This window comes from Dermochelys coriacea, chromosome 3 (assembly GCF_009764565.3).
Source record: "Dermochelys coriacea isolate rDerCor1 chromosome 3, rDerCor1.pri.v4, whole genome shotgun sequence".
Classification (NCBI taxonomy): Eukaryota; Metazoa; Chordata; order Testudines; family Dermochelyidae; genus Dermochelys; species Dermochelys coriacea.
In genome coordinates, this window is record NC_050070.1 from 186422942 (window position 1) to 186440140 (window position 17199).

Genomic DNA, 17199 nt, shown 5'->3' on the forward strand with positions numbered 1-17199 from the left:
TTCGAAGAAGAACATTTATTACAATATTATAATACTTTCAATGACACTCCCATTTTGGACCTAACTCTATTTAATGTCTTTTTTAAAATAATGCTGTCAGGGTTCCCTCCCCACTCTGAACTCTAGAGTACAGACGTGGGGACCCACATGAAAGACCCCCTAAGCTTATTTTTACCAGCTTAGGTTAAAAACTTTCCCAAGGCACAAACTTTGTCTTGTTCTTGAACAGTATGCTGCCACCACCAAGCGCTTTAATAAAGAACCAGGGAAAACAACCACTTGGAGTTCCTATTTCCTCCAAAATATCCCCCCAAGCCCTTATACTCCCTTTCCTGGGGAGGACTGAGAATAAACAAGATGAGCACAAACCCCTTGGATTTTTAAGACCCTAAAAACCCAATCAGATTCTTAAAAAAAGAGAACTTTATTAGAAGAACAAAAAAAGATGAGAGATCAACTCTGTAAGATCAGAATGGAAGATAATCTTACAGGAAGTCAGATTAAAAACAGAGAATCCCTCTAGGCAAAACCTTAAGTTACAAAAAGACACAAAAACAGGAATACACATTTCCTCCAGCACAGCGAATTTACAAGCCAAAAAACAAAGAAAACCTAATGCATTTTCTAGCTAGATTACTTACTAATTTTAAAGGAGTTGGAGAGCTTGCATCCTTGATCTGTTCTCAGCAAAGGTATCGCACAGACATACAACCCCCCCCCCCCCGATTTGAAAGTATCTTGTCCCCTCATTGGTCATTTTGGGTCAGGTGCCAGCCAGGTTACCTTAGCTTCTTAACCCTTTACAAGTGAAAGGATTTTGCCTCTGGCCAGGAGGTATTTTAGAGCACTGTATACAGAAAGGTGGTTACCCTTCCCTTTATATTTATGACAAATGCTATATGGAGAAAACCGTAGGAAGGAAACCATTTTATGATTGTAAATGAAAAACAAACGTTTGCCAAACTATCCCAAACTGGTCTAGGCACTCTCACCTGTCATCTGTGCTCTGTTCATCATGCAAAAGGCGCTCTTTATTTAAACCTATCTTTTCAAGTTCATGGGTAAGTTTTTCAAGCTCATTATTCATCTGCTGGGTCTTCAGTTTTTCATTCACCAAATCCTTATCCAAAATAAACAAAAAAAATCAATCTAAAATGTTAAATTAATAATGCAGACTTAGTTTCTGGAAACTGTCTATGCACTAAATTTCTATGATTACATGTAGCTTGTACAACCTGTTAATATAACTTCTTCTTTCCTCCCAACTATTAACATCTGGTAAAATCAGAAATTGTATCCTAAATACAAGTCTGATTTCATCTTAGATGTTTATTTCCTTTTTTTTTTTTTTTGCATGACTTCCCTTCTAAACTTGATTTGAACATGAGGATAAAAAATACCAAACTAGTTTAGCAGTATCAGAGTGAAATAATAATTATTAAATGATAATTATTAAAGTTTAAATACAATATTTAATATGTAAATACTATTAATTTAAGCACACCAACAAAGTAGAAACATGATTTTTTCAGAAATTACTAGTAGACATATTTTCTGTATGTTACAACTGTTAAAAAAGCTATTATGATATTATAGACACACAGCACTTAGCTGGATTAGATTTATGATGCACAGATAATAGAAAAATGGAAATTAGTTTCAAATTACCTCTCGTAATGTGACAAGTGTTTTCTTATCAATGGTAGCTCTTTTCACAAGTTCTTTATTTTCTTTTTCTAGCTCTTTTAGACGTACACAAGACTCTTTAAATATACCTATTTCTTTACATAGAGATTTGTTTTCCTTTTCCAGATTACTAATTTTTATATTATTCTCTTCTAAAGTACTGTCTTTAATTTCTGCCTGTTGTCGGAGTCTCTTATTCTCTTTTTCTAGTTGTTTCTTATCCTTTTCCAGCTGAGAAGTCTCTTGTTCCAAAAGCTTATTTTCCTTCTCTAATTGCTCTAGGCGTTTACTAGAGATTTTTAATTCTTCCAGATTCTTTTGCAGAGTTTGGTTTTCAGACTCTAAATCTTGTAGTTCACTTTCCAATTGTTGAATCTTTTTGTTACTATTTTCTAATGCTTTCTGTAGCCTTTGGTTTTCTGTATCTAAACCTTGGTAGCTGACTTCTAAACGTTCTGTTTTCTTACAAGAAGCTTTCATAAACTCCAACCCTTTTTTAAGTTGCTCCTTTTCACTTTCCAATTCCTTATTTTCTAACTGTAATTGAGCCATCTTGATGCTTGTACACTTCAAAGATTCAACTGTTCTTCTTAGTTCTAAATTTTCTTCATCAAGTTGTGAATTCTCTTTCTCCAGTGATTCTAACTGAAAAGTAAGGTTTTTTAAGCTATCTAAAGTTTTTTTCAACTTTCTATTTTCCACTTCCAGATCTGAGTTTTCTTGCTCTAAGGTTTCTATCTTCTCACAAGTAATTTTTAAATTGGTAATCTTTTTCTGTAATAACTCATTCTCCTTTTCAAGATGATGCAACTCATTCTCAAGCTCTTCTGCTCTTTCTCCTTTCTCTTTATAATGTTCCAGTTCTTTCCTCAGTTGCTTTTTCTCAAATTCAATCTTATTTAGCTTACTGCTGGTCTCTTTGATAGATTCATGGAGAATTTTATTTTCTTTTTCAATGTCTTTCACTCTTGCTTCCGCACTGATTTGGGACCTTTGCCTTAGAGCAGCTACTGTTTGATTTAAATGTTCATTCTCCTGTTCCAATATTTTAATCTAATTATTTGAAAAAAAATTATAAATTTAGGTCAGTACCATGCCAAAAATAATTTATTTCTATACATAAACTGCAGTCTACTGAGGTAAAACAGATGGAGATGGATTATATTATACATCACTTCCTCTTTAATATAAGGTAAAACAAAAGTTCTGCTGTGGTTTATTCTTCTATATTATAACATGTAACATGTTCTACTACATTATATACCATGTAACATAACACACGTTGTGTGTATGTAGAAGTGATGGTTATGCAATAAACTGTAAATACAGATAAATTTTCAAGTACATCAGTTTGTCTATTTTAAGATTATATAAACAGTCAAAACCAACATACATTATTAGCTTCACTCTCTTTCTGGTTGCCATTTAACCCAAGAATGGATTCTTTTCCCAAAACAACATCTTGAGAAATAAAATATAGTAGAAATAGGCATATCAGCAAAAATCCAAACATCCAGTCAAACTACGGCAAAAGACTTTCTGAAAGATTCTGAATGCAGAATTTTAAGAAAAAAATCTCATCATTTTATTTGAAAATATAGAAAGTTCATCTTTGAGGTTTGCAGAGTCCATAATTGCAGTTCTATTGATTTTTGTGACTGTTTATGCCAAGGCTATTTTAACCTTTCATTAAAAAAGTTATCAGTCCTTTTTCTTTCAAAGATTATGTTACTTACCTGTCTCTCTGAGTTTTCTCGAAGTGTCTCAATGGTCTTTTCAAGTTGTGCTTTTTCTTTCATCAGATCTTTGCTCATATTTTGACTATTCTGAAGACTTTGTTTCTCTTGGCTAATTTCATTCTCAAGTCCTTCCAACTGTGGGGAAAACATATTAAAATTCATCCAGAGATGACTATGAACATAAATGACTATTCTTACCGAGGTGAAGTAAAAAGATTATAATTATTATTTTGTGTTATACGGCCTGATCTAACATCTGTTAAAGTCAATGGAAAGATTCTCATTGACTTCAATGGAGCTGGATCAAATCCATAAGTTTGTAATTAAGATCTGGCAAATATTACAATCTTTATCCCACCTAAAATAAGCTTTAATCTAAAAATTAAAAAAATCTAGCCCCCTTTGTTGTAAAGATAGCCTTCAACATGGAAAATATTGTTTGGTTTGAAAGTTTCCTGAAAATCATGAACTATTCATGAAGATTTTTTGAAACATCACAGTAGCTCCACAGCTGCACACTTGACCTGTATTTTCAATTGCTACGTGACCAAGATCCTACCTTCCATGATTATTCCTGGCATCTGGAATCCTCACAACACTAGTTCACCTGAAGCACAGAGAGTTCCTCTATCCTATTTTGCAATTATTTTATTTATTAACAGATCTATTCTTTTATAACAGAAATTGGACAAATTGGAGAGAGTCAAGAGGAGAGCAACAAAAATAATATAAGGTTTAGAAAACCTGACCTATGAGGAAAGGTTAAGGAAAGCAGACATGTTTAGTCTTGAGAAAAGAAGACTGATCGGTGACCTGATAACAGTCTTCAAATATCTTATGGCTAAAGAGTACTGTGATCAAATGTTCTCCATGCCCACTGGAGGTAGGGCAAGAAGTAATGGGCTTAATCTGCAGTAAGGGAGATTCAGGTTAGTTAGGAAAAACTTTTACCTGTAAAATAGTTAAGCTCTGGAATATGCTTCCAAGGGAGGTTGTGCAATCCCCATCTTTGGAGGTTTTTAAGAACAGGATAGACAAACACCTGTCAGGCATAATCTAAGTTTACTTCATTCTGCCTGAGCATAGGAGTCTGAACTTGATGACTTCTCAAGGTCCCTTCCATCCCTACAGCGCTATGATTCTATGAAACCTTACAAAACTTGTTTTACAACTTAAATAGAGATAAACTCAGTATACACAAAATAAACAATTATAAATTGGCTTAATGAAGTCCGGAAAGCTGTACTGAAGTGGCCTGCTACTAATAGTTGCTTTCTTCAGCTTTATGGTATTGATCACAAATTGTGGTTGATGCTTTTCTTCTTTTCGTCTTCCTCTTCTGTCTTGTCTGTTTGTAGTGTCAGTTAAAGTATTTGTGTAGATCTAAGCCACATACTTCTTTTAGCAGCATGCAGTGCATGTACATGTTTAGCCCCTTTGATGGGAGGTCTACCCCACACAAGGCTTGAAAGCATTGCACCTGGAGGAGGAGCCAGGGAGCAGGGGTTGATTAAATGAGGCTCAGCTGGGTAAGAACAGGAAGGACCTGTATGAAGCCCAGGATCTGGTAGCAGAAGGGGGGCTGCAGGAAGTAATCTGCAATCACTCCCTGGAAGAAGGGAGGTGTGTTGGAGCTATACAGAGTAGTCTACACTTATTCCCTGGGGGGAAGGAGTTTGAGCTGGTTCACCCAAAAGGGTGGGGTGAACTAGAAGCTGTAAGAAGGAGTCCAGGGAAGGAGCAACAAGGGCTGAGAGAAAGCATACCACAGTTACCAGGTACAGGGTCCCTGGACTGGAACCTGGAGCATTGGGTGGGCCCGGGTTCCCATACTGGCCACTGGGGAAGTGGCACCATCTGGACAGTGCTGGAGAAGACTGCCTGAGACTGTGTGGAAGGACTTTGGGTAAGCCCTAGAAGGGGAAACCATGTAGTGAACCCAGTTGGAGGGCTGAGTCATGAAGAGGAGGCTGCAGTTCCTGGAGTAAGAGGGGCTGCAGGGCGAGACAGGACAGGTGAAGACACCGCCAGAGGAGGGTGCAACACCTGGCAGAGCTATACCCCAGGACAGTCAGGACGAGGCACCACTAGAAGTGAGTAGAACACCTGTGACACTCCCCCCAACACAATTATAAATAGCAGGTTAGCCAGTGAGGCATGGCTTAGGTGAGTAAAGACACCCCTGAAGGGTGTGGATATGTACATGAGTATATACTCGAAATGGCTAACTGATGTCTCCCCATCTACACTGCTATTTTTAGCAGTGTAATGTCCCACTACCAGAACCTTTACACAGCAGTGGGGAATGGCTCTGGAAGGGGAAGGCAACGGGGAAATGCTCAGGCAGCTCCCCCTGCTGCAGCCCTTCCCCACCACAGGTAAAGACTAGCATCAGGGAAAGGCTCAGGCAGCTCCCTGGTGCTGAAGCCCTTTTCCTCCACAGGGAAAAACTTCAGCAGCAGGGAAAGGCTCTGTCGGGGGGAAGGAGTCTTGCTCTGGCAAGGGGAAGGCAGGAGGTTTTTCTCATTGCAGTGAAAGACTCCAGCAGTGGGGAGCAGCTGAAGTGTTTTCCCACTGCTGAAGTCTTTCACTGACAAATACAGCTAAACACTGCAGTGGGGACGAAGCTTGCTTTTCACAGTGGTGTGAAGCTACATATACACTACATGCCAGTGACACTGGTGTGTAGTGTAGACATAGCCTCTGCGTCCCTTTATCCTGATCACCTTAACTATATTATCTGCATTGTGATGGTCTGGAGAGGCCACTTATTAAATTATTTTAGCAAACTGAAGGAAAGATGAGGAGATCTCCTTATCCTCTGATTCTGTTAGAGTTCACCCGGTCTCTGGATAATGCTAAACCATCTCCATCAGTACTTTTATCCCCAGGAATCATAAGTATACATTTTTTGTCTATAAAATGGGCCAAATTTTACTAGATGATGGATATTTCAAAAACTTTCCTTAGGAAAGATTCCCTTTGTTGCTACAAGGCATTCACTGTTTCCCCACCCACACTTTCATTTCTACAAATTGAATGCTGTGCTATACTACATTACACTCTATATATTTTTAAAGAATTAAGGATAAACTTTTCCTGAAAAGGGTACTTCATATATGGAGTTATTTTGCCAAATGGTGCTGCTGCCTCCCACCTTGGTTATGAGAATGCATAATTGTTTAAATGTGGAAACAAATGAACATATTTCCTAGTCCCCCACTCCTTTTGTTTGCAAGCACCTGCATCCACAGGGCATAGGCTTTATCACAGGCAAAGTGAAAAATTTTTGTGCGAACACTTGTTAAAACTGACAGCACACCATTTCACCAATATTTCTAATAATGGCTTCAGACCACCATTATTCTCACATCAAGTGGTGAACCAGCCACCATATATGGGGAACTCACTCAGTTTTTCTGGAGTCCATCCTACCACTACTGACCAAAGATTACAATATCTGGCATCTTATCCTTCAGATCTGCCACAAGGATAGATACTATAGGAAGTAATAAAATAATTATGTGAGAAATATGATTCAGAGAGGACACTTCCCTCATTCACATACCACTAAGGGCTAAACATACCAATCGTCTACATTCACCATTCATACGAAGGCTGAAAACTCCCCTATACCTATCCTTTTCTCTCTCCTGGCTGGTGACATCCAACCTTCAAATGAAGTTCTAAGATTCATCTTTACCTCAATCTATGGACTCTGACCACAAATCCCATAGTATTTTTGGGCTAAGTGAGGTCTTTACTTCTACCCTTCCTAGAGGGAAGACAGCATGTGCTGTAGCTGAGAGGGATGAGGTGTGGAACATGCTTTCAGAAGTCTTAAAAGAGCAACACTCCAATGTGGAAACTACAGAACCCAAAACACCAAAAAAGAAAATCAACCTTCTGCTGGTGACATCTGACTTAGATGATGAAAGTGAACATTCATTGGTCTGCACTGTTCTGGATCATTATTGAACAGAACCCATCATCAGCTTGGACACGTCCTCTGGAATGGTGGTCAAAGCATGAAGAGACATGAATCTTTAGTGCATCTGACAAGTAAATATCTTGCATCACTGGTTACAACAATGCCATGTGAATGCCTGCTCTCACTTTCAGGTGACATTGTAATTAAGAAGTGGGCAGCATTATCTCCCGCAAATGTAAACAAATATTTTTGTCTTTCCGATTGCCTGATCAAGAAGTAGGACTAAGTGGACTTGTAGGCTCTAAAGTTTGACATTGTTTTGTTTCTGAGTGCAGGGTTTTTTTGTACATAATTCTACATTTGTAAGTTCAACTTTCATGATAAAGAGATTGCACTACAGTACTTGTGTTAGGTGAATTGAAAAATACTATTTCTTTTGTTTATCATTTTTATAGTGCATATATTTGTAATCAAAAATAAATATAAAGTGAGCACTGTACACTTTGTATTCTGTGTTGTAATTGAAATCAATATATTTGAAAATGTAGAACAGATCGAAAAATATTTAAATGATATTCTATTGTTTAAAAGTGCAATTAATCATGATGTATTCTTTTAATCGCTTGACAGCCCTAGCTATTAATATAATTTTATATGGCAATATAAAAGCTTAACTCTATTTTGACATTTGTTGTCTGGTAATGTATTACTGATGAGAGCAAGAGTTTGAGACCTCCCTATTTAAAGATTACATCTGACCACAATTTTTGTAACAAGTAACGAGATAAATATGCTAAATTAACTGTCTTGTGTTTAGTTGCAGACGTATTACAAATTGAAAAGGTAAATCTCTTGAAAATCTGCTATAAGGGAAAAATCTGGAAAGGCGAATTCCCCAAACTTACTCAAGTCTCAACTGCTAAAATTATTTCAATTGTCCTTGGGATCCAGATAACTGTCTCACTGATACCCAATGTTCTATTCAATCTGTTCAAAATTCCAATCTGATAATTTTATATTATGAGGCTGGGGTGCAGGGTACCTTATTACATCGTAAGAGAAATTTGTTGTGGAACAATGATTAAAAGGCCCTCAAAATGCAACACAGGGAAAATACAATTTTTTTTTTGGTAATGATCTGCAAACATAATGTTGGACTTTGAGTAAAAGTCCTTTGAAAACCCATGTTTAAAGAAGATAAAGAAAATACTGACATTTTGATGGTGTGGCACTTTTTAGAATAATATACACAACGTAGTGGATTACGATACTGAAACATAAGCATGAGGAACTGCTAAAAGGTACGATTAAGATCCTTGTTAGTTATACTATAATAATTTACAGTTATGGATAATGAATGAATTTAGATGAGATAACACTTATGCCAAGGCTTTGCTTGCATAAGTGTGGTTTTGCCAGTTTTTTCTCCACTTGTAGAGATTTGCTTAAAATTATGTTATTGCTCACAGGACAAAAGTAGTATGTTGTGCTGGTAGATGTTAGGTAAAACAAACAAACTTGAAAGGATAAGAAGCCCCCTCTACTGGGAAAACCCAGAAGCAGGGTGAGACAGAAACAGAATAACAAACTGCAAATGTATAAATTGTAGCTTGGACATGCATATTGTACAGCTTACCTAAAACAAATACTATAAGTACTTAATGCTGATTGAAAAAAGTTCCTAAATATGTAAATAAATAAATAAAATTTTAAAAAGACGCTAGATATTATTTTCTTTTACTAGTTGAGAAACTGAATGAATGGGACTGATGGACCAGACTGGAGATAAGAGGCGGCAATGACCATCACAAAGTACTGGAGAACTTTCCAGTGCCCCAGAATGCAGTAACTTGAGCCTGCTGTAGTATTTTGAGATCACATATGAGCACCTTCCAATGGCTGCAGAGAGAATGCGACCAAGTTCAACAGGATGCTGGAGGGAAGAGCAATTGATGGTAAATGAAGAATGAGGGAAGGGGAGAGTTTGAAAAGCCCACTCCGCAGCTACCAGAGGGTGTGTGTGAGGGAATTAAAAAAAAGAGAGTCCCAAGTCTCAAACTACTTACTATTTGAAGTAAGGAAGGAATGAAGGAAGCTGCAAGAGCACCTGTGAAGGAGCAGGCTATAAGGGCTAAAAAGCAGATGCAAGAGACAGAAGAGGGGGAACCACCATAGGTGCACCAGACAGAAACTTTTCAAAGAACCCAGTCAATGGAGAAGAGGGTAAAGGAATCTGAACTTGTAGAGCCATTACCCCTTTTAGAACCTGGAGTCTGCAGAACTTGTACAGGGCCCACAGGGAGGGAGGGGTTTAATACTGGAGTACAATCTCTTTATCATGAAAGTTGAACTTACAAATGTACAATTATGAACAAAAAATTGCATTAAAAACAAAACAATGTAAAACTTTAGAGCCTATAAGTCCACTCAATCCTACCTCTTGTTCAGCCAATCGCTAAGACGAACAAGTTTGTTTACATTTATGGGAGATAATGCTGCCTGCTTCTTATTTACAATGTCACCTGAAAGTGAGAACAGCCATTCGCATGGCACTTTTGTAACCGATGTTGCAAGGTATTTACGTGCCAGATATGCTAAACATTCGTATGCCCCTTCATGCTTCAGTCACCATTCCAGAGGACATGCTTCCATGCTGATGATGCTTGTTTAAAAATGTGTTAATTAAATTCTCCTCTGTTTTTTCCACCAAATGCATCCGATGAAGTGAGCTGTAGCTCACGAAAGCTTATGCTCTAATAAATTTGTTAGTCTCTAAGGTGCCACAAGTACTCCTTTTCTTTTTGCGAATACAGACTAACACGGCTGCTACTCTGAAACCTTAATTAAATTTGTGACTTAACTCCTTGAGGGAGAATTGCATGTCTCCTGCTCTGTTTTACCTGCATTCTGCCATATATTTCATGTTATAGCAGTCTCGGATGATGACCCAGAACGTTTGTTTTAAGAACGCTTTCACTGCAGATTTGACGAAATGCAAAGAAGGTACCAATGTGAGATTTCTAAAAATAGCTACAGCACTCAACCCAAGGTTTAAGAATCTGAAGTGCCTTCCAAAATCTTAGAGGGATGAGGGGTGGAACATGCTTTCAGAAGTCTTAAAAGAGCAACATTCCAATGCAGAGACTACAGAACCCGAAACACAAACAAAGAAAATCAACCTTCTGCTGGTGGCATCTGACTTAGATGATGAAAATGAACATGCGTCGGTCTGCACTGCTTTGGATCGTTATCAAGCAGAACCCATCATCAGCATGGACGCATGTCCTCTGAAATGGTGGTCAAAGCATGAAGGGACATCTGAATCTTTAGTGCTTCTTGCACGTAAATACCTTGCAACACCATGTCATGCGAACACCTGTTCTCACTTTCAGGTGACACTATAAACAAGAAGCGGGCAGTATTATCTCCTGCACATGTAAACACACTTGTTCGTCTGAGTGATTGGCTGAACAAGTAGTAGGATGGATGGAGTGGACTTGTAGGCTCTAAAGTTTGATGTTGTTTTATTTTTGAATGAAAGTATTTTTTGTGCATAATTCTACATTTGTAACTTCAACTTTCATGATAAAGAGATTTTACTCCAGTATTTGTATTAATTTAATTGAAAAATACTATTTCTTTTATTTTTACAGTGCAAATATTTATAATAAAAAATAAATATAAAGTGAACACTGAGTACTTTGAATTCTGTGTTGACACTGAAATCAATGTATCAGAAAATGTGGAAACCATCCAAAAATATTTAAATAAATGGTATTCTATTATTGTTTAATAATTTATTATTAATTTTTTAATAGTGATTTTTTTTTATCGCTTGACAGCCCTAATCAAGAGCTACACTTCATGCTTCCAGGAAAGCGGCACGGAAAAAGACGGAAGGGTTGGGGGTGGACTCAGCCTATTAAGTCTTTTGAGTCACGCACTTGGGCTTTCATTATGCTTTGTCTCCGTACTTTCTGGTAGTTGGTGCTGTAACATCAGCTGTTCTGTTCTTCCAGCAAGAGGGGAGCAAAGTGAGATGCTCAACAAAATTCAATTTACGAATATATTTGATGACTTCTTCAGTATTTATGAAACTGGGAGCTTTTTAAAACTAGATTCTTTATATTGGTTCATATTTATTAAGTTCATCAGGATAAATATCTTAACATCTCTAAATATCAGGAGATATGCTGTGTTTTATGTATCTTTTGTAAGACTGGAAACTGAAGTTAATGTTGAAAAAATAACAGTACAACAAAGAAAAAAAGAAAACATAGTTTTACAAACACAGACATCAGAAATCCAAGAAATTCTAGGCTAAGGTTAAATTCAAAACAAAATATCCTTCAACAAATCCAATGTTGTGAAGTATGGAAATTCCTAGTTAAAGTACTATGAATAACCTTAACTTTGCCCCTTGCTTCCCTACACAAACATACATACACAGCTCAACCACCTAGCTCAACACAGCCCACACTTAGTTCAACCATTATTCAGCAAAAAAGTTTGTACTGATGCTGAAAATAGAGCTGGCTGAAATCTTTACAGAATTCCTGAGCTGTGCAGATACAGCCATGATAGATATTCCAGACTTTAGTTAGTCACTAGTGAACAAGTCCAAAACAAAACCACCCACTTCTTTCTAAATTAGTTCTATGCACTAGATCACATCAAAGACTCTTAAGTCAAACAAGTTTCTAGGCCAAGCTGTTCTGAAAATATAATGTGACAAAGATATGTCATTAACTTTCTGAAAAGTATTGTAACATCTATTTTAAGTTCCACACGTCAGATTCACTGCAACAGTCTCATCACAATTCCACTTTGGCTAAAGACCACAGATGCAAAATCTTAAATACAAACAACTTTTTTTTGAGAGAGAGAGAGAGAGATATTGTAGCAGGGGGCAAAATCAGATTCAGAATGGAAAGCCTGCTTTAGTCTTAATTATGAAAAGACTAATCTCTCTCTCTCTCTCTCTCTCACACACACACACACACACACACACACACACACACACACACTTTAGCACATGTGAGTAATGCATCCATTCCAAACTCATGCTGCTAAAACCTGACATACCACACCTTTTATAGTCTATTTGATCATATTATACATGCACTTATTGATGGTTACCTTTTTGCTCAGTCTTTGGTTTTCTTTTTCCATTTTTAGAATCTTTGAATTACTGCCTTCTACAGAACCCATTGCGTTTTGTAGCTCTTCCACCATCTTCAGCAAACTCTGGTTTTCCATTTCCAGCTTAAGCAATCTACTTGATGTCAATTCATTCACTTCATGGCCAAGTGACTTTCGTGGCACTGTAAGATTTAAAAGAAATGGAGCTTACTTATCATTAACTGAAGAACTTTGAGGTGAGCCTGTGCATTTTTAGACTTCTGGGATAAAAAGGCCTGCACCACGATCCTCCAAAATCTTCTAGTCAGGATTGTTTGTTGGGGCCACTCACACACCTCTCTCCCCCACCTAAGAACAACTATGAAATTGTGGATGAAGGAGGACTGAAAAAAAAAAAGATTACTAACCTTTTTGTAACTCCTGTTCTTCGAGATGGGTTCCTCATGTCCATTCCACTTTAGGTGTGCACGTGCCACATGCACAATTGCTGAAGATTTTCCCCTCAGTGGTATCTGTCAGGCCGGCCAGCTCCTCTCAGTTCTTTCTTGATAGATAACTCTGACCAAGGGGCAGAAGAGTAAGTTGTGGAATGGACATGAGCAACACATCTCAAAGAACAAGTTACAGAAAGGTTAGTAACTGTTTTTTCTTTGAGTGTTTGCTCATGTCCATCCAATGTTAGGTGATGCCCAAGCGGTACCTTAGAAGATGGGCTCGGAGTTCCTAGACATGAGGATTGCAAGACTGCTCTATCAAACCTGACATCATCTGTAGCCTTCTGGGTGACGGTGTAGTGGTATGAAAAAGTATGCACCGATGATCAAGTCACTGCTCTACAAATATCCTAGATTTGGACCTGGGCCAGAAACACTGCTGAGGACACTTGAGCTCTTGTCGAGTGGGTGGTCAAGAGAGCAGGAGGCAGGGCACATGCCTCCTCACAGATTGTGCGAATGCAGGAAGTGATCCATGATGAAATTCTTTGGACCAAAATTGGCAGGCTTTTCGTTGTCTGCTACTGTCAAAAAGAGCTGTGTAGAATTACAGAACGGTTTGGTCCTTTCTATATAGAAAGCCATGGCCTGCCTAACATCCAGCATGTGGAAACTCTGCTCCTCCCTATTCGTGAGCAGTTTTCGGAAGAATACTTGGAAGAAGACAGTAATCAGGCTATGGAACTGCGAAACCACCTTCGGGAGGAATGTGGGGTGAGGAAGTTGTACCTTGTCCTTAAAGAACACTGTATAAGGGGGTTCTGACGTAAGGACCCTGATATCTGAGACTCTCCTGGCCAAGGTAATTGTTATCAGGAAGGTGACCTTCCAGAAGACGTACAACAAGGGGCATGATGCCAGCGGCTCAAAGGGTGGGCCTGAGATTCTTAACAGGACCAGGTTTAGGTCCCATAGTGAAATGGGTTCAAGAATCTGAGGGTATAGTCCTTCTAAGCCCTTGAGAAAGTGAATAGACATTTTATGAGAAAAAAACAACCTTCCATCCACCAAAGGGTAGAAGGTGGAAATGGCCACTAGGTGTACCTTAATCAATGATTAAGATGGTTACTTTTTGTAACTGTTGTTCTTCAAGATGTGTTGTTCATGTCCATTCCATTGTAGTTGTGTGTGCTTGCCACATGCACTGGTGGTGAAAGTTTTTCATGCAGTGCTAGCCATAGGGGACTAACTCTGGTGCCCTCTGGAATGGCGCCCATATGCACCAGGGCACCGCCTGCTCCGCCCCCCCCCCCCGTTCCCTCTTGCCCAAACTCCAACACAGGGGAAGGAGGGTGGGTCCTGGAATGGACATGAGCAACACATCTTGAAAAACAACTGTTACAAAAGGTAACCATCTTTTCTTCTTCAAGTGCTTGCTCATGTCCATTCCACTGTAAGTGACTCCCAAGCAGTACCATGGGAGGCAAGTAGGAGTTCATGGACATGTTGATTGCAACACAGCTCTGCCAAATCCAGTGTCATATCTGGCTTGGTAAGTGATGGTATAATGCATTGTGAATGTGTGTACCAAAGACCACGTCCCAGCCCTGCAGATGTCCTGGATAGGGACGTGCACCAGGAAGGCAGCTGAAGATGAGTGAGTCCAGTCAAATTAGCCTTCACTATTGGTGGAGGCACAGCCTGCACCAACTCGTAACAAGTATGGATGCTATTTATGATCCGATTCCAAATTCTCTGAGGACACCAGAAAACCCTTCATCCTGTTAGCTACTGCGATAAAGAGCTTGTTCGACATGCGGAAGGGCTTGGTGCACTCCAGGTAGAATGCAGGGTGCGCCTGACATCTAGAGTGTGTAGCCACCTCTCCTCATTGCTTGTGTGAGGCTTTGGACAGAACACCAGGAGGAAGATATAGAATCATAGAAGATTAGGGCTGGAAGAGACCTCAGGAGGTCATCTAGTCCAACCCCCTGCTCAAAGCAGGACCAACACCAACTAAATCATCCTTGCCAAGGCTTTGTCAAGCCAGGCCTTAAAAACTGCTAATGATAGAGATTCCACTACCTCCCTAGGTAACCCATTCCAGTGCTTCACCACCCTCCTAGTGAAATAGTGTTTCCTAATATCCAACCTAGATCTACCCTCTGCAACTTGAAACCATTGCTTCTTGTTCTGTCATATGCCACCACTGAGAACAGCTGAGCTCCATCCTCTTTGGAACCCTCATTCAGGTAGTTGAAGGCTGCTATCAAATCCCCAGTCACTCATCTCTTTTGCAGACTAAATAAGCCCTGTTCCCTCAGCCTTTCCTCGTAAGTCATGTGCCCCAGCCCCCTAATCATTTTCATTGCCTTCCGCTGGACTCTCTCCAATTTGTCCACATCCTTTCTGTAGTGAGGGACCCAAAATTGGATGCAATACTTCAGATCTGGCCTCACTAGTGCCAAAGAGAGGGGAAAAATCACTTCCCTCAATCTGCTGGCAATTCTCCTATTAATGCAGCTCAATATGCTGCTAACCTTCTTGGCGACAAGGACACACTGTTGACTCATATCTAGCTTCTCGTCCACTGTAATCCCCAGGTCCTTTTCTGCAGAACGCCACTTAGCCAATTGGTCCCCAGTCTGTAGCAGTACATGGGATTCTTCTGTCCTCAGTGAAGGACTCTGTACTTGTTCTTGTTGAAACTCATCAGATTTCTTTTTGGCCCAATCCTCTAATTTGTCTAGGTCACTCTGGACCCTATTCCTACCCTCCAGCATATCTATCTCTCCCTCCAGCTTAGTGTCATCCGCGAACTTGCTGAGGGTGCAATCCATCCCATCATCCAGATCATTAATGAGGATGTTGAAGAAAACCAGCCCCAGGACTGATCCCTGGGACACTCTGATACCAGTTGCCAACTATAAATCAAGCAGTTGATCACTACCCACTGAGCCCAACAATCTAGCCAGTTTTCTATCCACCGTATCGTTCATTCATCCAATCCATACTTCTTTAACTTGCTGGCAGGAATACTGTGGGAGACAGTATCAAAAGCTTTGCTAAAGTCAAGGTATATCACATCTACTGCTTTCACAGAGCCAGTTATCTCATCATAGAAGGCAATCCAGTTGGTCAGACATGACTTGCCCTGTCAAGGGTTCTTTCCCCACTCTGAACTCTAGGGTACAGATGTGTGGATTTGCATGAAAGATCCCCTAAGATTATTCTTACCAGCTTAGGTTAAAACTTCCCCAAGGCACAGATTTCTTTCTTGCCTTGGGAACCAGCTTAGGTTAAAAACCTGATACACTGCTACCACCAAGCGATTTAAACAAAGAACAGGGAAAGAGACCACTTGGAGACGTCTTCCCCCAAAATATCCCCCCAAGCCCTACACCCCCTTTCCTGGGGAAGGCTTGATAATAATATCCTCACCAACTGGTACAGGTGAACACAGACCCAAACCCTTGGATCTTAAGAACAATGAAAAATGAATCAGGTTCTTAAAAGAAGAATTTTATTTAAAGAAAACGTAAAAGAATCACCTCTGTAAAATCAGGATGGTAAATACTTTACAGGGTAATCAGATTCAAAACATAGAGAATCCCTTTAGGCAAAACCTTAAGTTACAAAAAGACACAAAAACAGGAATACACATTCCCTCCAGCACAGTGAATTTCACAAGCCAAAAAAACAAAAGAAAATCTATCGCATTTTCTAGCTAGATTACTTACTAACTTTACAGGAGTTGGAAGGCTTGCATCCTTGATCTGCTCCCGGCAAAGGTATCACACAGACAGACAGACAAAAAACTCCACCCCCGGCTCCAGATTTGAAAGTATCTTGTCCCCTTATTGGTCATTTTGGGTCAGGTGCCAGTGAGATTACCTTAGCTTCTTAACCCTTTACAGGTAAAAGGATTTTGCCTCTGGCCAGGAAGGATTTTATAGCACTGTATACAGAAAGGTGGTTGCCCTTCCCTTTATATTTATGACACTTGCCCTTGGTGAATCCATGATGACTGTTCCTGATCACCTTCCTCTCCTCCAAGTGCTTCAAAATGGATTCCTTAAGGACCTGCTCCATGATTTTTCCAGGTACTGAGGTGAGATTGACCGGTCTGTAGTTCCCCAGATTCTCCTTCTTCCCTTTTGAAAAACGGGCACATATTTGCCATATACAAGATATTCTGGTTGACATGGAAGTGCGACAACACCTTTGGCAGGAAGGCCAGATGGGGCTGCAGTTGGACCTTGTCCTT

The 17199-nt window shown here is 39.4% G+C and overlaps 1 protein-coding gene across 11 annotated transcripts in view; it reads right to left on the bottom strand.

Annotated features, from left to right (window-relative positions):
• Window positions 1–17199, bottom strand: part of CCDC88A (coiled-coil domain containing 88A) — a 354197-nt gene that overhangs the window by 77153 nt on the left and 259845 nt on the right. For 10 of the 11 annotated variants that reach the window (XM_038395536.2, XM_043512327.1, XM_043512326.1 and 7 more), the window contains 4 exons: window positions 12496–12680; window positions 3423–3560; window positions 1669–2739; window positions 993–1120 (listed from right to left, as the gene is read on the bottom strand). In XM_038395536.2, coding sequence (XP_038251464.1) covers window positions 993–1120; window positions 1669–2739; window positions 3423–3560; window positions 12496–12680 — 1522 coding nt within the window. Of the gene's footprint in view, window positions 1–992; window positions 1121–1668; window positions 2740–3422; window positions 3565–11352; window positions 11396–12495; window positions 12681–17199 lie in introns of those variants that run through there. The other variant, XM_043512330.1, reaches the window with a different exon arrangement.